At 38.7% G+C, this 25,816-nt stretch overlaps 1 protein-coding gene and 1 pseudogene across 1 annotated transcript; one reads left to right on the top strand and one right to left on the bottom strand.

Annotated features, from left to right (window-relative positions):
- The first annotated feature begins 7,346 nt into the window (after nucleotides 1-7,346).
- On the top strand, nucleotides 7,347-9,221 carry LOC100425054 (ATM interactor pseudogene; annotated as a pseudogene).
- A 4,886-nt stretch (nucleotides 9,222-14,107) lies between these two features.
- On the bottom strand, nucleotides 14,108-15,037 carry LOC706668 (olfactory receptor 2AP1). Its single transcript, XM_001095052.4, has one exon. The coding sequence runs from the start codon at nucleotides 15,035-15,037 to the stop codon at nucleotides 14,108-14,110; it is 930 nt and encodes a 309-aa protein (XP_001095052.4).
- Nucleotides 15,038-25,816: the final 10,779 nt, after the last annotated feature.

The following is a 25,816-nucleotide window of genomic DNA, read 5'->3' as shown; positions in this document are numbered from 1 at the left end:
GTTTTCAGTTTCCTCTAGGCTCCATCTCAGTAGGTTGTATGTGTTGAGGGATTTATAAATCCATTTCCTTTTGATTTTTGAATTCATTGGCATATAGTTGTTCATTGCAGTCTCTAATGACCCTTTGTATTACTGTGGTATCTGTTGTGAGGTCTCCTTTTTCATTTCTGATTTTACTTATTTGTGTTATCTCTTAATTTTTCTGTCCAGCTAAAGGTCTGTCAATTTCATCTTTTCAAAAAATCAACTTTTTGTTTTGTTGATCTTCTGTATTTTTTTAGTCTCAATTTTATTTATTTCTGCTTTGATCTTTATTAATTCTTTTTTTAGAAGAACACATTTTATATTTATTTATTTATTCATTTATTTCTCCCCCAGTAGGTTATTGGGGGTACAGGATGTATTTGGTTACATGAATAAGTTCTTTAGTGGTGATGTGTGAGATTTTGGTGCACCCATTACCTGGGCAGCATACACCAGACCCTATTTGTAGTCTTTAACCCTCTTCCCAACCTCCTCCCAAGTCCCCAAAGTCCACCGTATCATTCTTATGCCTTTGTGTCCTCATAGCTAAGTTCTCACATATCAGTGAGAACATACAATGTTTGGTTTTCCATTCCTGAGTTACCTCACTTAGAATAATAGTCTCCAGTCTCATCCAGGTCACTGCAAATGCCATTAATTCATTCCTTTTTATGGCTGAGTGGTATTCCATCATATATATATATACACACATACACACACACACACACATATATACATATATATATACACACACCACAGTTTCTTTATCCACTTGTTGATTGATGGGCATTTCGGTTGGTTCCATGATTTTGCAATTGTGAATTGTGTTGCTATAAACATGCATGTGAAAGTATCTTTTCGTATCATGGCTTCTTTTCCTCTGGGTAGATAACCAGTAGTGGGATTATGGGATCAAATGGTAGTTCTACTTTTAGTTCTTTAAGTAATCTCCACACTGTTTTCCATAGTGGCTGTACTAGTTTATATTCCCACCAGCAGTGTAGAAGTATTCCCTGATCACCACATCTACGCCAACATCTACTGTTTTTAAATTTTTTGTTTATGGCCATGCTTGCAGGAGTAAGGTGGAATCACATTGTGGTTTTGATTTGCATTTCCCTGATCATTAGTGATGTTGAGCATTTTTTCATGTGTTTGTTGGCCATTTGTATATCTTCTTTTGAGAATTGTCTATTTGTGTCCTTAGCCCACTTTTTGATGGGATTGTTTGGTTTTTTTCTTACTGATTTGTTTGAGTTTGTTGTCGATTCTGGATATTAGTCCTTGTCAGATGTATAGACTATAAAGATGTTCTCCCACTCTATGGATTGTCTGTTTACTCTGCTGACTGTTCTTTTTGCTGTGCAAAATCTCTTTAGTTTCATTAGGTCCCAACTGTTTATCTTTGTTTTTATTGCATTTGTTTTTGGGTTCTTGGTCAGGAAACCCTTGCCTAAGCCAAAGTCTAGAAGGGTTTTTCCAATGTTATCTTTTAGAATTTTTATAGTTTCAGGTCTTAAGTTTAAGTCCTTAATCCATCTTGAGTTGATTTTTGTATAAGGTGAGAGATGAGGATCCAGTTTCATTCTCCTACATGTGGCTAGCCAAATATATGAGCACCATTTTTTGAAAATCATGTCATTTCCCCACTTTATATGTTTTTGTTTACTTTGTTGAAGATCAGTTGGTTTTTATTTCTGGGTTCTCTACTCTGTTCCACTGGTCTATGTGCCTATTTTTATACCAGTACCACACTGTTTGGTGACTGTGGCCTTACTGTATAGTTTGAAATCAGATAGTGTGATGCCTCCAGATTTGTTCTTTTTGCTTAATCTTGATTTGGCTATGTGAGCTCTTTTTTGGTTCCATATGCATTTTAGATTTTTTTTTTCTAATTCTGTGAAGAATGATGGTGGTATTTTGATAGGGATTGCAATGAATTTATAGATTGCTTTTGGCATTATGGTCATTTTCACAATATTGATTCTACCCATCCATGAAACATGGGATGTGTTTCTGTTTGTGTCATCTATGATTTCTTTCAGCAGTGTTTTGTAGTTTTCCTTGTAGAGTTATTTTGCCTCCTTGGTTAGGTATATTCTTAAGTATTTTATGTTTTTTGCAGCTATTGTAAAAGGGGTTGAGTTCTTGATTTGATTCTCTGCTTGGTCCCTGTGGTGTATAGAAGAGCTACTGATTTGCATACATTAATCTTGTATCCAGAAACTTTGCTGAATTCTTTTATTAGTTCTAGGGGCTTTCTGGAGGAGTCTTTAGGGATTCTGAGGTAAACAATCATATCGTCAGCAAACAATGACAATTTGACTTCCTCTTTACCAATTTTGATGCCATTTATTTCTTTCTCTTGTCTGATTTCTCTGGCTAGAACTTACAGTACTGTGTTGAAGAGGAATGGTGAGAGTGGGCATCCTTGTCTTGTTCCCGTTCTCCTAGGGAATGCTTTCAACTTTTCCCCATTCACTATTATGTTGGCTGTGGGTTTGTCATAGATGGCTTTTGTTACATTGAGGTATCTTCCTTGTATGCCAGTTTTGCTGAGAGTTTTAATAATAAAGTGATGCTGGATTTTGTGGAATGTTTTTCCTGCATCTATTTAAATGATCATGTGATTTTTGTTTTTAATTCTGTTTATGTGGCATATCGCACTTACTGATTTGCGTATGTTAAACCTTCCCTGCATCCCTGGTATGAAGTCCACTTGATCATGCTGGATTATCTTTTTGATATGCTGTTGGATTCAGTTAGCTAGTATTTTGTTAAAGATTTTTGCATCTATGTTATATTATTTTGCTGAATTGATCCCTTTATTATTGTATAATGACCTCCTTTGTCTCTTTTTACAGTTTTTGGCTTAGAGTATATTTTATCGGATATAAGTATAGCTAGTGCTGCTCTGGTTTCCATTTGAATGGAATATCTTTTTCCATCTCTTCACTTTCAGTCTATATGTGTCCTTAGGGATGAATTGAGTTTGTTGTAGGCAGCATATATTTAATTCAGACCTCTTTGTCTTTTAATTGGAGATGTTAGTTCATTTACATTCAAAGATATTATTTTTAGGTAAGGACTTAGTACTGCCATTTTGCAATGATATGTTTTTTTGAGCAGTCTAGTGTATCCTGGGCATAATGTTAAATAAAATACCATTATTATATTTATGTATAAAGCTAGACAATATAACTTGTTTTCTTAATGTTCATAACACCATATGACTCCTAAAGAGGGAGATAGTTAGGGCATTTACCTTCTGTTGCTGTGATGGTCTCATATAGTGGTCAAGAAATGTGAGAGATGGAGTAGGGTTTAGTGTTTCCTCCCAGAAACTCCTTTTCTCTTTCAGTCTCATGTACCCTGATAACTGTCCTCTGATGAGAGGTAGGAGGTCTTGTTCTTCCTCTATTTCTTCTAGACTTGAGAACTGCTCTTCCACTTGTTCCTGACACTCCTGCTCAAACTTTTCCAAGTTTACACACTTGCAATCTCTAAATGTTTACATGGAAATGATAATTGTCAAGTGACTCCTAATAGCTACTAAATGACTCTCCCTAACAAAAGGAATTTCAGATTGGAAGGAGTAGAGGGACATGGTCTTGGAAGGATCAGTGTTTGGCTTTGCCCTAGAGCCCTATGTACAGGATTAATTCTCAGCTTATGTTTGGTGAGAGGAATGTTTGTATTTGAGGTTAATCCTAGATGATATCTGTGATTAAGTTGTGAACAATCTCTCTCCTCTGATCCCAGTTTGGCTTCAGACAGAGAGTCCTAATAGATGAGTGTGCCAAGTATGGATTTTTGGGAATGCCAATGTGATAGAGAATTATAGCATACAGAATTTGTTAGGAAAGAGAAACATGGTCCTGGGAGATTACTGGAGAGCAATAACATATACACCAGGACAATAGGAGTTTAGAGAAAAGGCAACAAAGAGGGAGTAACAAAAGAACAGTATAATTTACAGAAGGGATTAATTCAATCTAGTCTACAGCTTTGTGGGAACATGTGTTCGTGGGTAATTCTTGATTGAGGAGGAAGACAAAGATATAACTTTATAGTACATAAGATAGATCATTGTTTATTTTCTCTTCCAGCCCACACCACATGTTGAGAAAACTAGAAGAGAATGAACTTGGCCAGAGGAGAATGAAGTAAGTGTAGGCATGAGCCAAGTGGAGCCAATTATCTTCTCTCTTTTGGAAATTTGCAGTTAGTTATAGATTCTGGGTTGGTAAACTGTGGGTCATCAAGGTAGAAGGTGATATATAATAAATATGTGTACATTTAATTATGATAATATTTTTCCTGTTTATAAGAAATGTTGTGAGATAAAATGATAGTAAATAAGTCATTCAGTTTGCCCATGAATGATAATGCTGAGCTGGCAGAAGAAATCCATAACCAAAAGGAAGGGCTGTTTCAGTGAAGACAATTGCTGCCCCACTATAATAGAAAGGGCCCTTTACAATTAACTAATTAGCAGGTGGTTGATTGCATATGGAAGTAGCAGGTGCCATGCAATAGGCTTGGCTTTGATTTCTGCTATTAGAAGATTGGACACAGAAATGACAGTAGCCGGATGAGTCTTGGTAAGGAAAGGCTCATGCTTAATTCTACAGTCCTGCTTTAATGTTCTTTGTTTTAAACAAGCATTAAAGTGGTGGGGAATGAGATTGATTCTCATCCACAGAAAAAGTCCGATTGTGTACCAAGTTTTTAATAGATATATGTGTATGTCTGTTTGTTGAAGAAGACTTATGGTGAGTACTCATATTTATATGGAATACAAGTATTCTCAACTCTAGTCACATTATGAGAGGTACATCTGTGTTCTTCTACTGTAGTCCCCCTGGAGTAGGTTAGCTAATCCTTCAATTTTTAAATTCTAAATCCCTGATAACACAGAGAAACCATTATTCTGCAATCATAAAATGGTAGAGATTCATACCTCTTTTTCTTGAATGACAAAGTGTGTGGCTTATCAAGATATGAAAGACTGTTTCCTGAATTGAGATTGTGATACTGACAATCTTATATCATGGATGTGTCCCAGAAAAAATAAAGCACTTTGGAGCATTAGGCACTATGTCAGGATCCAGTCAAATGCAGAAATGGAGTAGAAGTAAGGAAAAAATATAGAATAACACAGGAGAATCTAGAACTTTGGCCAGTAATAGAGTTGGAGTGTCCTAAGTTTCATTTTTGTTGGGTACTAATTGTGTATTATGGTGAAGAGTAGAATTTAGTTTAAAATCACAGAAATAAAATCAGGGGGGAATACTCAGGAATCTTTTGATTTCACATGACAGTGACCCAAGTCAAACTATCTTAAGTGAAGACAAAAATTTATAATTCACATAACATGTAAGTCCAGCAGTAACCGGTTTCAGGTGTTACTAGATCTAGAATACAGGGACTCAAACATAGTTACTCTGTCCCCATTCTCTTCTTTTAAGGTTGGAATTATTCTATTGAGACAGATTTTTTCATTTGGAAGACAGTAGACAGTCTCCAATATATAGTCCTTAAAATCTATGATCCAGAAAGCATGGCACCATCTCTCTTTTCTTTCAAGTCTAAATCAAAAAGGTCGTAAGGCCCATCTTGGTTCATATGCTTAACTCTGACTCAATTTCTTAGCTAGGGCAATGTGGTATCATAATTGAATGAGCCAGATTGTATGTTTATCAATGACATCAAATAAGGAGAGATGAGTGGATTGACAGTTCTGTCAGAAATCCAAGACTGGAGCAGGGTGAAATATTTGTCAAAGAAAGGGAGATGCTAACACTAACAAAAATACAGCTATTGATAAAAGGAAGTTAATTGAATCAGGCAAGAACTGCAGGAGCGCATTACTTTGTGAGAAATTGCCAAAGCCAAAGGCATTGAGAGGGAGAGTGTGTGTGGGATAAAGAGTGAGTGATATGGTCAAGAGTGGGGAGGGGTAACAGTTTATGCTGAATCACCATTTGATGTACAAGCTTCTGTTATATAATAATGAGACCCTTTTCATATATAGGATCAGACCAGTCAGAGGCATTTTGGTACTAAATGTGCAGTATGAACCAGGTACTAGGCAGTCTAGAGTTGGATGACCAAGATGGGCACAGTTTTGGTCCATCAAATTTGTGATGATGTTACATTGTGAGCATGTATATTCTGCGAGTAATTAGATCTGTATCAGAGACTCCATATCCAAAAGGTCTGAAAAGATGCAGGAAGCTCCTATGAAGAAGAAATAACTTTATGCAAAACTGTGAAAGTTCTAGAATTTCCCTGCATTTTCTCATGCAAAGAATTGTTCACCCACAGTTCAAGTCAATAAATATTTAAATCATTAATAAGCCAGTTATAATCTATATAATCTCTTCTTTTTGGATATTTATTTGCAATTATTATTGACAGTTTTAGAAAAGAAAACAAAGCAAGGAATTGCTGGTGTAGACACTGAATTTCCATGAATTTTAACTGTTGTTGATACTCTTCCTATTTTAAAGTTCTTAGAAATTTTATTCAAATTTTGATGATTTTCTGATTTTGCAGGAAGAACTAAGTGTTATGACAGTCTGAATTGTTACTAGTGATATTTTTATGATTTTCTATATTTTTGGGAAAGGACAAACATTACAATGGTGTGGGAACTTACCATGAAATAAAGTATTATGGCTATTAGGATTAGATAGCTGCCTCATTGTTCAGCTCCACCCAGAGAATACTTGAATTATGGCACAGGCCTAACATGCCTAGTATCTATGGCATGTCAAACTAGAGACAGTATTTTCCAAGAATATTATGTTCTGTGGAGTTTTCTTTGTCACAAAGGAGGCTATATCATAATATTTTGGAGGAAGTATATATGATTTCATCAAATGCCACACATTTGATAAAAATGGTCACCAAGTAAAGATTCTTTATTGAGATATTTAAAATAGAGAAACGTTGTCTCCTTGTGTGTTAAATAAAATAAAATAAATGAGAGAAATGTACAAAGAAATTTTTATACTCTTGCCTTTACCCCACTCAGAATTGAGGTTATCATGTTTTTCATATCTGCCTTTTTCTAAATTAAAGGAACATAGCATAGCAGGTATTGTTGATTTCTTTCACTAATCCACCCACAGAGAATTATAGTTCGGATCAGAGAGTAGTGTAGATGATCAGGCTCTGTGGCTGTATGGGAACCTTGACAGCAGTGCTGGCGGCTGGCCCCCTGGCCACCCTGGCAGCCTTAAGTGAAGTCGAGGCTGCCTCAGGACTGTGGGGGCCTCTGGGACCCCAACTGAGGGACAGCAGCCTGCAGCCTGATGCCCTCATCCTGGGAACTGATCCAGCAGTTGGTGATCAAGCTGTCCCAGGCAGTGTGGGCCAACAACCTGCACACAGTGCTTGGCTGTGCAAGATCCTGCCCAGCAGCCCCATGCTCAGCATGCGCCTGGTCAACAGCCACTGCCTGCAGGATGGAATAGTACATCCAACAATGATAAATGGTTGGGTGATTGTGGAAGACCTAAAGGCAGAAATGCTGTTCAACCCAGCAATCCCATTACTGGGTATATATCCAAAGCAATATAAATCATTCTCTTATAAAAACACATGCATGCGTATGCTCATTGTAGCACTATTCACAATAAGAAAGACATGGAATCAACCTAAATGCCCATCAGTGATAGGCTGGATAAAGAAAATGTGGTACATATATACCATGGAATACTATGCAGCCATAAAAAAGAAAAAAACATGTCTTTTGCAGGGACATGGATGGAGCTGGAGGCCATTATATTTAGCAAATTTACTCAGGAACAGAAAACCAAATACTGCATGGTCTCACTTACAGGTGGAAAAGCTAAATGAGGCGAACACCTGGACACATAGAAAGGATCAACATACACTGGGGCCTACTGGAGGGTGGAGGGGGAGGAGGGAGAGGGAGAGGATCAGAAACAATAACTAATGGGTATCAGGCTTAATACTTGGGTGATGAAATAATCTGTACAACAAACTCCCAGGACACAAGTTTACCTATGTTGCAGACTTGCACTTGTATCTCTGAACTGAAAAGTTAAAAAAAAAAAGAAAAAGAAATGGTTTGAAAACCCGTACTGAAATTTTACTGTCCAGTTGAAGGATGCCCTGCGTGCTCTCACAAACCATTTTCTCAATTTTCTCTCATAAAGCAGCCCTTTATGAAAATGCGTGCTGAGAACATAAATGTAGTAATGAGACTTGAAAAGACACTTGGAGGACTGTGGCAAGATTTTCGAGTGCACATGTGTCTGTCCCTATGCCAGTGGAATGGTATTACAGTCTCACATTTACTAAACTGGCCATGATCCCTGCAGAACACAGATATCTACCTAGTTAGAAAAGGAAAATGTAGAACTGTCTATAAAGCTAGAGATTGTCCAATAAGACCGTTGAATCACTAAGCAACCAGCCAACTCCTAGACAGACACTCAAGAACCAGAAGCTTCAGAAATAAAACTAGTAGCTTTTTGTTTTTGAATAATCTTGCAGCTCTAATGCCAGAAAGCAGACTCTTACAACACCTCTGAGATAGCCTCAGAAGTTGCGTTTACCATATCCCAAAGTGGTTTTGGTTACCTGTGATGCAGTTTTCTCTTATGCTTGTCATTTAGCCTGCAGCTGACTCCCTGCTGAGCCTGTGGTGTGAGGTATTGATGAGGCTTCTGCCACAGAGTCTGTGCACCTACTACCTTGTCAATAGGAACCCTGATCCATGCCTTAGATTCAGAGGCTTGCTCTCTTAAGAAGAGCCTACCTCTTTCAAAAAATTGTAAATCCTGTTGTTGTTGAGCCAATTAATATGGTTGTTCAAGTGAACCTGGGTAAAAGTCTCTCTAATCCTTTGCAAGAAATAGGGAGCACATGCCCAAAGAGTAGCATTTCTTCAATTAATGTACAGACAGATATGTCTTATGCCTCTCAAAACTTTGTACCTTCTGCACAGTGGGCTAGCCTTGATTCTTCTGTGTCTTCTTGTTCTCAAATCGATTTGTCATTTGATTCTCAAGTGTCCCTTCCCATTAGTGTTCACACAGACATTTTTGCCCAGCTTGAAGCTAACTTCATCTATAACTGCTCAGAGTGATGCATTTATAGGCACTTGTTTCCAGTCAGGTGAGATCTTCAGAGAAACCAAAAGTAGTAGGATTGTTTAAGACTAAAACCATGGGATTGAGATGGGAAAGGCTGTGGGTAAAGCAAATTTGCCAGGGGCTGGAGGAAAGGAGAGATTGTCAGGTGAGATGGGGAGGTGGTGTAGATTAGACACCTAGTTAGAATGCTTGAGTTTGAGATATCTATTAGACATCCACCACTGAATTTAGTAATGTGGCAAAAGGTCCTAGACAATAAAGATTTTCACTTTTTAATGAGACTAGACCAAGCAGAATAAATAATTTCTAAAGTTGAAAACAGGTCTTTTGAAATAGCACAGGCAGACTGAAAAACAAAAGAGAAAAGTGAACAAAGCCTATAGGATTTACAGGACACCATTAAGCAAACAAATATTTGTATTCTGGGTATTTTAGAAGGAGAAAATAAGGGAAATGTATAGCAAGCATATTTAATAAAATAATAGGTAAAAATTTTCCAATTCTTGAGAGAGGGCTGGACATCCAAATACAGGAATCTCAAAAAAACCCCAAATAGATTCAACCCAAACATGTCCTCTCCAAGACACATTTTAGTCAAAGTGTCAGAAGCCAAAGACAAAGAAAAAACTCTAAAAAAAAGCCAGGGAAAGGCATTAAGTCATATGTAAGGGAATCCCCATTACACTAACAGTGGATTTCTCAGCAGAAGCCTTACAGGCCAGGAGAGAATGGAATGACGTATTCAAAATACTGAAAGAAAAAAAACCCCTGCTAGCCAACAATATTATGCCCAGCAAATCCATCCTTCAGGAATGAAGGAGAAATAAAATATGTGACAGACAAGCAAAAATGAAGGGAATTAATAGTCACCATACTGGACTTACAAGAAATGTTCAAGGGAGTCGTACATCTGGAAGAGAAAACATGATAACCACCATGATGAAAATATGCAAAACTATAAACTCACTGGTAGAGCCAATAGAAAAAGGAAAAACAAAGGAATCAAATCTTATTACTACCAATCACAAAAATAGACAATAAGATAGGAAGTAAGGAGCAAGGGATATACAAAACAACCAGAAAACAACAAATAAAATAATAGGAGTAAGTCATCACTTATCAACAATAATCTTAAATGTAAACAAGTTAAATGCCCATTTAAAGGATATTGACTAGTTAGGCACAGTGGCTCATGTCTGTAATCCCAATACTTTGGGAGGCCGACATGGTTGGATCACTTGAGGCCAGGAGTTTGAGGCCAGCCTAGTCAACATGGCGAAACACCATTTCTACTAAAAATACAAAGATTAGCTGGGCCTGGTGGCACATGCCTGTAATTTCAGCTACTCAGGAGGCTGAGGCATGAGAATCACTTGAACCTGGGAGGTGGAGGTTGCAGTGAGCGGAGATCGTACCACTGCACTCCAGTCCGGGTGACAGAGTGAGATTCCGTCTCAAAAAAAAAAAAAAAAAAGATGTTTACTGACTTTATGGTTAAAAGAAACATGACTCAACTATATGTTGCCTATAAGAAACTCACCTCACCTGTAAAGGCATTTTTAGACTGAAAGTGAAGGGATGGAAAAAGATATTCCATATGAATGGAAATCAAAAGTAAACAGAAGTAGCTATGCTTATATCAGGCAAAACAGACTTCAAGTCAAAAGCCATAAAAAACAAAACAAAACAAAACAAAAACCAAAGAAGGACATTACATAAATAATAAAGGGATCAATTTAGCAAGAGAATATAGCAATATAAATATATATGCACCCAACACCAGGGTACCCAGGTATTTAAAGGAAATGTTATTAGGTCTAAAGGGAGAGAGAAGCTTTGATACAATAATACCTGGAGACTTCAACATCCCACTCTCAGCACTGGACAGATTCTCTAGAAAGAAAATCAACAAAGAAACATTGGATTTAAACCGCATCATTGACCAAATGGACCTAAAAGATATTTGCAGAACATTTTACTCAACAGCTGCAGAAAACACATTCTTTTTATCAGCACTAAGAATATATTCCAGGACTGACCATATGTCAGGACACACACAAGTCTCAAAAATACTTTAAAAATTAAAATCAAATCAAGTATTTTACCTGACCACAATGGAATAAAACTAGAAATGCATAACAAGAACATTTGAAACTATGCAAATACATGGAAATTAAACAATGTGTTCCTGAACAACCAATGGGTGAAGAAAGAAATTAAGAATAAAAAATTCCTTGAAACAAATAAAAATAGAAATACAACATACCAAAACATGGGACACAGCAAAAGCAGTATTAAGAGGCAAGCTTATAGAGATAAATGCCTACATCAAAAAACCAGAAAGATTTCAAATAACCTAATGATGCATCTTAAGGAACTAGAGAAGCAAGAACAAACAAAAGCCGAAATTAGTAGAAGGAAAGAAATTATAAAGATCTGAGCAAAAATAAATGAGATTGAGACTAAAAATATACAAAAGATCAACAAAATAAAATGTGCTCAAAAGTCTTCAAAGATTTTGACCCCGTGTGTGTGTGTGTGTGTGTGTGTGTGTGTGTGTGAGAGAGAGAGAGAGAGAGAGAGAGAGACAGGGTCTCAGTCTGTCACCCAGGCTGGAGTGCAGTGGTGAGATCCTGGTGCATTGCAGCCTCAACCTCCTTGGCTCAAGTGATCCTCCCACTTCAGCCTCCCAAGTAGCTGGGACTATAGGTGCATGCCATCACACCCAGCTACTTTTTTTATTTTTGTGTATAGACAGGTTTTCGTCATGTTGCCCAGGCTGGTTTCGAACACCTAAACTCAAGCAATCCACCTGCATTGACATTCCAAAATGCTGGGATTACAGGCATGAGCCACTGTGCCTAGTCAAATTAGAGCCTTTAAAAAACAAGTAGCTTGTAGAAAAGCTTATGATAATTGCTCGAACCTTAAGTAATAAAGACATTTTTCATTTGTACATTTGTTCTTTTACTAATTGAACATTTATCGAGTACCTATTATGTAGTAGACACTGTTATATGTAGTAGACCACCATTTCTGCCCTCAAGTCTAGAAGCCAAGGCCATTCCCCTGTGGCTCAGAAAGAAGATAAATAGGGAGGAAGTGAGTCCAGTTAGCAGCTTATATGAGTCTCCTGGTTCATTACTTAATCTTCATTGAAATCTTCTTATTGTGTGTGTTGGGGGGAAGATGGAAGCAAAATACTGTTTTGTTAATTCCCATGCTCTTTGGGATCTTTATGTTCCTTCTGAAAGTGAGAAAATAAATAGGAGATCCACATTCTTCACGAGAGATATGGATGTGGAAAGGAGAAGGATTTTGAGAGAAGTCAAGAGCCATAGGGTGGAATAATATGAGCTTGTGTATACTTGCAACTTCCTAAAGAGAATCATGTCCCAAAGGCTTCTAACAAAGCTTGTTGAGAGCTTGGAAAAATGAGATAGGTAAAAAATCAAGGTCACTTAAAATACTTAGAAGTGTTGGGGAGAGGAAATGGCAAAACTAGTTAGAATGGCTGTATGGCTCAGTAGTTAAGCAGGTGGGCTCTGGCACCAGACAGATTTGGCTTCTGATTGTAGTGCAGGCACTTAGCTGTGTGACCTTGCAGAAGTAATTTCACTTATTGAAGCTTCAGTTCTCCATATGTAAAACAGAGTGGAATTTCCAGGCAGGTCTAAGTCCATATGTAGCATGTCTTGATAGTTCCTTTCTCAAAGTATATAAGCCCTCAAATGATCACAAACCTTCATTAAAAAAATCTGTTCTGGGACCCCTCATTCATTTGTCCACCCACCCATCCATCCTTCCGTCCATCCATCCATCCATCCATCCATCCATCATTCATCCATTTAAGAACTATGTATTGAGCACTTACCATTGCTTGGCATTGCAGATGAAATTGTGATTAAGAAGTTATTATCCCTGCACTCCTGTGCCTTACAGACTAGAGGTGAATGCGGATTTACATATATAAGCATTATTATGATATGACCAGTGAAAAAGCACAGAACACCATGGAGAAATATAACTTGGGGCTCATTCTTCTTTTCATTTCTCTATTCTCAAAATTCCATTTTATCATCCTCTAACTTGTCAGCTCCCATTCACTAGTAACCCACAACAATCTGATTTCTTCCTACCCAACCCAACTTCCTACCCAACTTTCACATTTGCTGAAAATGTGAAATCCAATTGTCAGTTCTCACACTTTCATTCTTCCTATTAATCGCTCTCTGCAGCATTTCACATTGACATCTTGAGATGTTTCTTGAGACATCTCTTCCCATAAATTCGATAGGTCAATTGCCTTTCTTATTAACCCCTCTGCTCCTTCTGCTCTTTAAATTTTGGGACAATCCTTAGCATTTAATATTTAAATCTTTTCTATACATGCTTTTATATATGACCTCATTTATTCCCACATCATTAACTACCATGTACATGTTAAGGATTGTGAAATTCATAGATCTGGTTCCAAATTCAGATGGGCATTTAACTTATTTTAAAAGAGAATTTAACTTAATTCAAAACTAAATTTATCATCTCCATAGCTTTTTGTTTTGTTTTGACTGAAACTAATAGTGGTAACATTTACTCAGTCTCCTTGGATTGAAATTTTGTGCTCCTATTTCACAATATTTCTTCTACCAAAATTTCTTTCTTTACCCCCTCCGAAAACATTTATTTTCTCTCTAACTTAAGTTGAGTTATTCAATTAAGTAACTAAATAGAACAAAACCATATTCATTTCACTATTAACACTTAACAGGTTGTAATTTATTTCCAAGTCCTTCCCACTGAACTGAAGTTTAACTCTTTATTGAGTACTTAATAACCGTCAGAGAGCTTAGTACATAGTAGCGACCCATCAATGAAATCTTAAATTCTTAAATTCTTTTTTTCTTTTCTCTTTTTTTCATACCTAGTCCCACAGATAATTCTTAAATTCGTTAAAGATTCACAAGCTTTTTGACAATATCCTTGAAGGCTTGTTTTACCTGTTGGTTCCTTAGGGTGTAAATAAAGGGGTTCAACAAAGGAGCAACTGAAGTAATGAGTAGGGCTACTCCCTTGTTGAATGCATCCCCTTCTTTTGCAGAGGGATTAATGTACATAAACATGCAGCTTCCATAAGAGAGGGAGATGACAATCATGTGGGAAGAACAAGTGGAAAAGGCTTTTGTCCTTTGCTGAGCAGAGGGGAGCTTCAGAATAGTCTTGATAATGAATGTATAGGAGAGAATCACTAGCACCAGAGTGACCACCAGGGTCACAGATGCCACAAGAACGACAACCTTCTCTATGAGGCTTGTGTCTGAACATGAGAGTTCCAGAAGAGGCTCATAGTCACAGAAATAATGATTCAGCCTGTTGGATGCACAAAAGTCCTGCTGACTCATCAGGGTGATTGGTGGTATAATAGCCATTAGCCCACCCAGCCAAGAGCAGAAAATCAGCTGGGTGCAGACTCTGCTGCTCATGATGGTGGTGTAATGCAGAGGTTTGCAGATGGCCACATAGCGGTCATAGGACATGGCAGCCAGAAGGTAAAACTCTGTGGCCCCAAGGAATATGGCAAAGAAATACTGAGTGAAGCAGCCAGCAAAGCTGATACTCTTGTCCCCTGTTGTGATGCTAATCAGGACCCTGGGAATGAAGATGTTTGTGAAGGAAATTTCCAAGAAGGAGAAGTTCCGGAGAAAGAAATACATGGGAGTCTGAAGGTGGGAGTCCAGTAAGGTGAGGATGAGGATAATCAGATTTCCAAGGATGCTGAGTAAATACGTAAGGAAAAGAAAGGTGAAAACTGCCACCTGGAGTTCAGGGATATCTGTTAGACCCAGAAGGATGAACTCAGTTAACACGGTTTTATTTTTCATTGTTGAAAAAATTTTGAGTCTCAAAGTGAAAAAGAGACTAGTAACCAAAGGTGAGAAAGGAAGAGGTGCTCTGAAATGAACAGATGAAGTTTGACAAGAACAAAATGAAAAGGACCATGAACTCCTCTGATGACGTGGTCCAGACCAGTGGCCCATTTGAATGATGTTGGATCCTTCCCAGTCCCATTTGCCCTGTGGAGGAAAGTTCTTGTCATTGATTTTCCCACATTGTACTCTCCCTAGTGCTCACATGAGGCAAGTGTCTGCCTCATAGATGATGTTCAAAGAATTGTGAAATGAGTTAATAAAATAATGCCTCCAGCTGCTACCTCCTTCCAGAATATTTATTTCTTTCCCCCCACATTAACTGTATTTCTTATTGACCCCATTCATTGCCCCACTTCCTTTGTGTGCCTAACTCTTCTCAGAATTGTTTTTCTTACTCTTCCCTACCTTTTTTTCATATAAATATAGCAGTTTCTCATTTTTCTTCGAGTTCAGTTTCCTTAGTTCCCTTGATGCAAAAAAAGTATCATCTTCCCACTTCTTTCCGGTGGACCCTCCAAATTCTTAGCCTATGTCTGTCTGTTAGATTCAAATATCTGTGTATTAGGGTTATGCTATTCTGTCCTTTGAAACATTCTACATACTTTCTAGGGGTCAGTAAATATTAGATTAGAATACTTCCTCAAACACATTCAGAATCTTTAGATCTAGAATTTTGCTTTCCTGTAAGGGTAGGGAGATTCTATTACATTCCAAGGAAATTTTAGGATCTTAAGAATATTTAAAGCAAGAATTTTTAAACCAGGGATCTACTAATCCCTAGATTAGATTTACTATGTATGTAAATCCATTAAATTATGTGTAAAACATTTTGTGTATGTGGGCATGTGAATTTTATGGGGAAAATGGATAGAACTATGATACAGGATTTTCTGGGAGATTCCATATTTGAGTACTTCATGGGCATTTCAAATAAGTTTCTACTTATTTGTGAGCTCATGCAGGTAAAGAGTCACATTATCTGGGAGTGCGCTTATTGATTTATTCAAGATTTCTTTCTAGTTATGTTTTTATAAATGTTTATAAGGCAGCAGCTTTAAAGCATTTTTGATTAAAATTCATTCTAAATTATGTATATTTTAATAAACACATATAGATATCACTTAAAAGTTTTATACAGCGTTTCTTACTACATATGGTATAATCTTTTTTTTTTTTTTTTTTTTTGAGACATAGTCTTACTCTGTCACCCAGGCTGGAGCAAGTAGCATGATCATGACTCACTTCAGCCTTGATCTCCTGGGCTCAAGTGATCCTCCTACCCCAGCTTCCTGAGTAGCTGGGACCACAGGCATGCACTACCATCCCCAGCTAATTATTATTAATTTTTAATGTTTTGTGAAGATGGGGTCTTGCTATGTTGCCCAGGCTGGTTTTGAACTCCTGGGCTCAAATGATCCTCTCACTTTGGCCTCCCAAAGTGCTGAGATTACAGATGTGAGGCACTGTACCTGGCCCATGTGATAAAATCTGATATTTTCTATTTAATTTTTAAAATGCTGGTTGCAGCCCACTAAATTGATTTTATAACCTCTTATTGGGTTGCAGTCAACAGTTGAAATCAGGGATCAAGAAAAGTTATTGTAAATAACTTAGGGAACAAACTTTAAATATGCAACTGAGAGAAGAGGGTCCAGAGAGGTTAGCTTGGAGATGGGTTGGTGGTGCTGAGGATGGTAGCCAGAGAGCATCAGCTGCAGATGCCCTTCCCTCCTGGTTACTAACCTGGAGTCTTCAGGGAGTGGTTGAATATTCACATCTGCATCAGTTTCAGGCTTTACAACTCCTGAGAAGTAAAATAAATGAAGCTATGAACAGTTAACATACTTCCTGACTTGACTGTCCAAATGACTGTTGCGAGATTTTAATCCTAAATGTTCTTGGTGGTAAATTAAAATTAGAAGGCAACATAATTACAAAATAGTATAAGATTTATTGCATATATATATTTTTTTACCTTTTCTGCCAGCAAGTTCTATACTACATTTCATAGAAGTACACAAATTTCCAAACTTCTCTTGGTAAGAAGTAGTCTGCTGCTTCTGTTTTTTATCATCTCAGTGGGGATTTGCTTATCTCTGTTCTTCAACTAATTAAACAGGAGCTGAATCAGAGTTTTTGGACATCCTCTTTTTAAAGTGTAGCCAATAACTAGGACACTAAAACAAAGACTTTGAGAAGCAGAGTACTCTTGAATTTTTCTGTTGTAGGAGAAATAAGCTGATAATCTCAGAAGGCATAATATGAACTCCCTGTCCTACCCCAGATTAAACTTTACCCAGAGTGACACAGGTTATACATGCTCTATTGAGAGCATGCACTGGGGATCAATTGAGTAAAGAAACACAAGTTCCCTGGGGGATCTTCATCTGGAACAGGCTAATGAATGTCCTTTGTGAATAACTTTGGGAACAAACTTTAAATAGACAGTTGAGAGAAGAGGGTCCAGGGAGACTAGTTAGGAGATGTATTGGTGGTGGTGGGGGAGGCATCTAGAGAGCATTAGCCACAGAGAAGAGTATGGAGTCATTATATTTTTCTTTCTCAGGTGGGTGGTCATAGCTGGACTTGGCTATGGACAAACAGGTTGGGTGGAACCATTTGGAGGTCCTAAAAAGCCACACTTTCTTTTTTTAACTTTTATATTAGGTTCAGGGGTACATGTGCAAGTTTGTTGTATAGGTAGACTTGTGTCATGAAGGTTTGGTGTACATATTATTTTGTCACCCAGCTACTAAGCATAGTACCCAATAGTTATTTTTTTCTGATCTTCTTCCTCTTACTATCCTCCCTCAAATAGGCCCCAGTGTCTGTTGTTTTCCTCTTTGTGTCCATTTGTTCTCATTTAGCTCACACTTATAAGTGAGAACATGCAGTATTTGGTTTTCTGTTCCTACATTAATTTGTTAAGTATAATGGCTTCCAGCTCCATTCATGTTCCTGCAGAGGACATGATCTTGCTCTTTTTTTAAATGGCTGCATAGTATTCAATGGTGAATAGGTACCACATTTTCTTTATCCAGTCTCCTGTTGATGGACTTTTAGGTTGATTCTATGTCTTTGCTATTGTGACTAGTCCTGCAATGAACATAGATATGGTTTTGCTATGTCTCTACCAAATCTCATCTTGAATTGTAGCTCCCATAGTTCCCTCATTTTGTGGGAGGAACCCAATGGGAGATAATTGAATCAGGGGGTGGTTTACCTGATACTGTTCTCATGGTAGTAAATAAGTCTCATGAGATCTGATAGTTTTATAAGGGGAAACTCGTTTTACTTGACTATCATTCTCTTCTCTTGTCTGCCACCATGTGAGACGTGCAGAAGGGAAAAGCCCTTCTGCTATGATTGTGATGCCTCCACAGCCATGTGGAACTGTAAGTCCACTAAATCTCTTTCTTTTGTAAGTTGCCAAGTCTTGGGTATGTCTTTATCAGCAGTGTGAAAATGGACTAATACAGTAAATTGGTATCAGGAGTGGGGTGCTGCTGAAAAGATACCCAAAAATGTGGAAGCAACTTTGGAACTGGGTAACAGGCGGAGGTTGGAACAGTTTGAAGGGCTCAGAAGACAGGAAAATGTGGGTAAGTTTGGAACTTCCTAGAGATTTGTTGAATGGCTTTGCCCAAAATGCTGATAGCAATATGGGCAATAAAGTCCAGGCTGAGGTGCTCTCAGATGGAAATGAAGAACTCGTTGGGAACTGGAGCAAAGGTAACTCTTGTTGTGTTTTAGCAAAGAGACTGGCAGCATTATCCCCCTGCCCTAGAGATTTGTGGAACTTTGAACTTGAGATAGATGATTTAGGGTATCTGGCAGAAGAAATTTCTAAGCAGTAAAGCATTCAAGAGGTGACTTGGGTGCTGTTAAAGGCATTCAGTTTTATAAGAGAGTAGAGCATAAAAGTATGGAAAATTTGCAACCTGATGATGTGATAGAAAGGAAAATCCCATTTTCTGAGCAAAAATTCAAGCTGGCTGCAGAAATTTGCAAAAGTAACAAAGAGCCAAATGTTAATCCCCAAGACTATGGGGAAAATGTCTCCAGGGCATGTCAGAGGTCTTCACCGCAGCCCCTCCTATCACAGGCCAGGAGGCCTAGGAGGAAAAAATGGTTTCGTGGGCCAGGCCCAGGGTACCTGCGCTGTGTGCAGCCTAGGGACTTGGTGCCCTGCATCTTCGCTGCTCCAGCTGTGGCTGAAAGGGGCCAATGTAAAGCTCAGGCCATGGCTTCAGAAGGTGCAAGCCCCAAGCCTTGGCAGCTTCCACTTGATGTTGAGCCTGTGGGAGCACAGAAGTCAAGAATTGGGGTTTGGGAACCTCTACTTAGATTTCAGAGGATGTATGGAAATGCCTGAATGCCCATGCAGAAGTTTGCTGTGGGAGTGGGGCCCTCATGGAGAACCTCTGGTAGGGCAATGCAGAAGGGAAATGTGGGCTGGAGCACCCACTCAAGAGTCCCTACTAGGGCACTGCCTATTGGAGGTATGAAAAGAGGGCCACAGTCCTCCAGACCCCAGAATGGCAGATCCACCAACAGCTTGCACTGTTCACCTGGAAAAATCACAGACATTCAATGCCAGACTGCGAAAGCAGCTGGGAAGGAGGCTGTACCCTGCAAAGCCACAGGGGCAGAGCTTCCCAAGACCATGGGAACCCACCTTTTGCATCAGCATGACCTTGCTGTGAGACATGGAGTCAAAGGAGATCATTTTGGAGATTTAAGATTTGACTGCCCCTCTGGGTTTCAAACTTACATGGGGCCTGTAGCTCCATTGTTTTGGCCAATTTTTCCCATTTGGAATGAGTGTTTTTCACCAGTGCCTGTATCCTCATTGTATCTAGGAAGCAACTAACTTACTTTTGATTTTACCAGCTTATAGGCAGAAGGGACTTGCCTTATCTTGGATGAGACTTTGGATTGTTGAACTTTTGAGTTAATGCTGAAATGAGACTTTAGGGGACTGTTGGGAAGGCATGATTGGTTTTGAAATGTGAGGACATGAGATTTGGGAGGGGCCAGGGACAGAATGATGTGGTTTGGGTGTGTCCCCACCAAAATCTCATCTTGAATTGTTGCTCTCATAATTCTCTCATTTTGTGGGAGAAACCCAGTGGGAGATAATTGAATCATGGGAGCAGTTTCTCCCATACTATTCTTGTAGTGAATGAGTCTCATAAGATCCAATGATTTTATAAGGGGAAACCCCTTTCACTTGGCTCTCATTCTCTTCTCTTTTCTGTGGCTATTTGAGACATACTTTCACCTTCTGCCATGATTGTGAGGCCTCCCCTCACAAATTTATTAAATTTATTAAATTAAATCACAAATTTAATTATCTGTGAGTCCATTAAACCTGTTTCTTTTGTAAATTGCCCAGTGAGCACCATGAAAATGGACTAATACAAACATACACATTCATGTGTCTTTATGGCAGAATAATTTATATTCCTGCATTAGTGTGTTCTCACACTGCTACAAAGAAATACCTGAGACTGGGTAATTTATAAAGAAAAGAGGATTACTTGGTTTACAGGTCTATAGGCTCTACCAGAAGCACACTGGCTTCTGCTTCTGGAGAGATCTCAGGGAACTTACAATCATGATGGAAGGTGAAGAAGTAGCAGGCATGTCTTACATAACCAGAACAGGAGCAAGAGAGAGAGGAGTGGGAGGTGATACACACTTTAAAATAATCACATTTGCAAGAACTCATTATTGTGATGACAGCACTGAGGGGGAATGTTGTAAAACCATGACAAACCACCTGCATAATCCAATCATCTCCCACAAGGGCCCTGCTCCAGCATTGGGGATTACATTTCAACATGAGATTCAAGTGGGTGCACATATCCAAACCATATCATTCTTCCTCTGGCCCTGCCCACATCTCATGTATTCTCACATTTTGAAATGTAATCATGCTTTCCCAACAGTCCCCCAAAGTTTTAACTCATTTCAGCATTAACTCTAAAGTCCACAGGCCAAAACCTCATCTGAGACAAGGCTAGTCTCTTCCACTTATAAGCCTATAAAATAAAAAATAAGTTAGTCACTTCCAAGATGAACTGATATATGGGCATTGAGTAAATACTTCTATTCTAAAAGGGAGAAATCAGCCAAAAGAAAGGGGCTACATGCTCCAATGAAAGTCTGAAACCCAGAAAGGCAGTCATTAAATTTTAAAGCTCCAAAATAATTTCCTTTGACTCCATGTCACACATCCAGGAAACACTGATGCAAGGGGTGTGCTGCCAAGGCCTTGGACAGTTCCACCCCTGTGGTTTTGTAGGGGTCAACCTCTGTGTCTGCTTTCATGGGCTGGTGTTGGGTGCTTGTGGGTTTTTCAGGTGCATGGTGCAAGTTGTTGGTGGCTCTACCATTCCGGGATCTGGAGGATGGTGGCAGCCTTCTCACAGATGCAGTGCCCCACTGGGAACTCTGTGTGGGGGCTACAATCCCATGTTTTCCCTCCACTGCCTTAGTAGAGGTTCTCCATGAGGGCTATACCCTTGCAGCAGGCTTCTGCTGGGACATCCAGGCTTTTCCATATATCCTCTGAAATCTAGATGGAGCTTTCCAAGCCTTAACTTTTGTGTTCTGTGACCTGTGGGCTTAACACCATGTGGAAGCCACCAAGGCTTATGTCTTGCACCCTCTGAAGCAACAGCTTGAGTACCTGGGCCCCTTTGAGCCATGGCTGGAGCTGCAGTGGTTGGGATGCAGGTAGCAGTGTCCCAAGGATGTGCAGGGCAGTGCGTGCCTCAAAGGTCTCTGAAATACCTATGAGGCCTTGTCCCTGTTGTCTTGACTATAAGCACTTGCATTCCTTTTAGATTTGCAAATTTTTGTAGCCCCACTTGAATTCCTCCCCTGAGAATGGGCTTTCTTTTTCTACCACATAACCAGGCTGCAATTTTTTCAAATCTTTACTCTCTGCTTCCTCTTTAGATATAAGTTCCAATTTCGTATCATTTATTTGCTCACATATATGAGCACAGATTATTAGAAGCAGCCAGGCCACATCTCAGCTGGACATCTGTAATCCCAGCACTTTGGAAGGCCAAGATGGGTAGATAATTTGAGGCGAGGAGTTCAAGACCAGCCTGGCCAACATAGCAAAACTCCATCTCTACTGAAAATACACATACACACACACACACACACACACACACATACACACACACACACACACACACACACACACACACAGAGAAAAAAGTTACCCAGCTACTTGGGTGGCTGAGACAGGAGAATTACTTCAACCCAGGAGGCAGATGTTACACTGAGTCAAGACTGGGCCACTGCATTCCATCCATTAATCTGTTGATGAATGCTTAGGTTGATTCCATCTCTTGGCTATTGTAAATAGTACTGCAATACACAAGGGACTGGAGATATCTCTTTAACATATTAATTTCCTTTCCTTTGAGTATATACCTAGTAGCGGGTTTTCTGGATTATATGGTAGTTGCATTTTCAGTTTTTTGAGGTGCCTTCATACTGTTTTCCATAATAGCTGTACTAATTTACATTCCTACCAACAATGTGCAAAGGATTCCTTCTTTTTTTTTTTTTTTTTGTTAGTCTCACTCTGTCACCCATGCTGGAGTGCAGTGGTGTGATCTCAGCTCACTGCAATTTCCACTTCCTGGGTTCAAGCAATTCTCCTCCCTCAGACTCCTGAGTAGCTGGGATTACAGGTGCATGGCTACCATGTCCAGTTAATCTTTGTATTTTTAGTAGAGATGGGATTTCAGCATGTTGGCTAGGCTGGTCTCAAACTCCTGACCTCAGGTGACTCTCCCACCTCAGTCTCCCAGTCCTGGGACTACAGGCATGAGCCACTGTGCCCAGTCCAAAGGATTCCTTTTATCCACATCCTTGCCAACAATTTTTATTTATCTATCCTTTTTGTTTGTTTGTTTGAGATGTAGTCTTGCACTGTTGCCCAAGATGGAGTGCAATGGTACAATCTTGGCTCCCTGCAACCTCTGCCTCCTGGGTTCAAGTGATTCTCCTGCCTCAACCTCCTGAGTAGCTGGGATTACAGGCACCCATTACCATGCCCAGCTAATTTTTTGTGTTTTTAGTACAGACAGGGTTTCACTATGTTGGCCAGGCTGGTCTCGAACTCCTGACCTCGTTATCTGCCTGCTTTGGTCTCCCAAAGTGCTGGGATTACAGGTGTGAGCCCCTGCACCTTACCTTTATCTATCTTTTTGATAATAGCCATTCTAGCAGAAGTGAGGTGATAATGTGATTTTAATTTGTATTTGCTTGATGATTAGTGATGTTGAACATTTTTTCATATGTTTATTGGCTGTTTGTATTTTTTTTTAAAAGAAATGTCTGTTGAAGACTTTAGCCTATTTAAAAATCAGATTATTTGTTTTCTTGCTATTCAGTTGTTTGAGTTACTTATGTATTTTGCATGTTAACCTCTTATCAAATGTTTAGTTTGCAAATATTTTATCCTATTCTGTAGGTTGTCTCTTCACTCTGTTGTTTCCTTAGCTGTGCAGAAGGTTTTTAGTTTGATGTAATCCCATTTGTGTATTTTTGCTTTTGTTTTCTATGCTTTCGTTGTCATATCCAAAAAATCACTGCCCAGACCAGTGTTATGGAGCTTTCCCTCTTTGTTTTCTTCTAGTAGTTTCACAGTCTTGGTCTTACATTTACGTCTTTATTATGAATTGATTTTGTATATGCTATTAGATAAGGGTGTATTTTCATTCTTCTGTATGCCAGTATCCAGTTTTTCCAACACTATTTATTAAAAAGACTGTCCTTTCTTCATTGTGTGTTCTTGGCACCTTTGTTGACAATAAGTTGGCTGTAAATGCATAGGTTTATTTCTGGGCTTTATATTCTGTTCCATGGGTTTACATATATGTTTTCATGCCTGTATCATGCTGTTTTTGGTTATCATAGCTTTGTAGTATATTTTGAAGGTGGGTGGGGTGGTGTTATACTTCCTTCTTTGTTCTTTTCGTTCAAGATTGGTTTGGCTGTTTGCAGTCTTTTGTAGTTTTATATACATTTTAAGAGTTTTTTTCAATATTCTTTCATGATAAAAACCTCTTAACAAATTAGGTATAGGAGAAAAGCACCTCAACAAAGTAAAGGCTATATACGACAAGCCCACAGCTAATGTTATGCTCAATGGGGAAAAATGAAAAGCTCTCAACATTTTTCTACTTATAATAGCTGTGGGTCTGTCATATATGACCTTTATTGTGTCGAGGTATGTTCCTTCTATACTGAATTTGTTTAGGGCTTTCATCATGAAGTGATGTTGAATTTTATCAAATGCTTTTTCTGCATCTATTGAGGTGATCATGTGGTTTTTATACTTCATTCTCTTAATGTAGTGTATCAGATTTATTGGTTTGCACATGTTGAACCATGATTGCATCCCTGGGGTGAATCACACTTGGTAATCATGAACGACCTTTTTAATATGCTGGTTGGATTTGTTTTGCTAGTATTTTGTTGAGGATTTTTTTCATCTATGTTCATCAAGGATACTTTCATGTAATTTTCTTTTTTTATGTTCTTATTGTGTTTTGGTATCAAGGTAATGGTGACATCCTAAAATAAGTTTGGAAGAATTTCCTTTTAAAATTTTTTTTGGAAGGGCTTGAGAAAGAATGGTATTAATTATACTTATTTATTTATTTTTATTATTATACTTTAAGTTCTAGGGTACATGTGCACAACATGCAGATTTGTTACATAGGTATAAATGTGGTGTGTTGGTTTCCTGCACCCATCAACTCATCATTTACATTAGGTATTTCTCCTAATGCTATCCCTCCCCCACACCCCACCCCTCAACAGGCCCCGGTGTATGATGTTCCCCTCCCTGTGTGCATGTGTTCTCATTTTTAAACTCCCACTTATGAGAACTTGTGGTGTTTGGTTTTGTGTCCTTGTGATATTTTGCTGAGAATGATGGTTTCCAGCTTCATCTGTGTCCCTGCAAAGGACATGAACTCATCCTTTTTTATGGCTGCATAGTATTCCATGGTGTATATGTGCCACATTTAAAAAAAATTTTTTTTTTATTATACTTTAAGTTCTAGGGTACATGTGCACAATGTGCAGGTTTGTTACATAGGTATACATGTGCCATATTGGTTTGCCGCACCCATCAACTCATCATTTATATTAGGTATTTCTCCTAATGCTAACCCTCCTCCAGCCCCCAACTCCCTGACAGGCCCCAGTGTGTGATGTTCCCTGCCCTGTGTCCAAGTGTTCACATTGTTCAATTCCCATCTATGAGTGAGAATATGCGGTGTTTGGTTTACTGTCCTTGTAATAGTTTGCTGAGAATAATGGTTTCCACCTTCATCCATGTCCCTGCAAAGGATATGAACTCATCCTTTTTTTATGGCTGCATAGTATTCCATGGTGTATATGTGCCACATTTTCTTAATCCAGTCTATCATTGATGGACATTTGGGTTGGGTCCAAGTCTTTGCTATTGTGAATAGAGCCACAATAAACATACATGTGCATGGGTCTCTATAGCAGCATGATTTATAATCCTTTGTATATATACCCAGTAATGGGATTGCTTGGTCAAATGGTATTTCTAGTTCTAGATGCTTGAGGAATCACCACACTGTCTTCCACAATGGCTTAACTAATTTGCGCTCCCACCAACAATGTAAAAGTATTCCTAATTCTGCACATCGTCTCCAG

Source organism: Macaca mulatta, chromosome 11 (assembly GCF_049350105.2).
Source record: "Macaca mulatta isolate MMU2019108-1 chromosome 11, T2T-MMU8v2.0, whole genome shotgun sequence".
In the NCBI taxonomy this organism is placed as follows: domain Eukaryota; kingdom Metazoa; phylum Chordata; class Mammalia; order Primates; family Cercopithecidae; genus Macaca; species Macaca mulatta.
The sequence above is the reverse complement of the archived record's forward strand: the minus strand, read 5'-3'. Positions and strand labels throughout refer to the sequence as shown.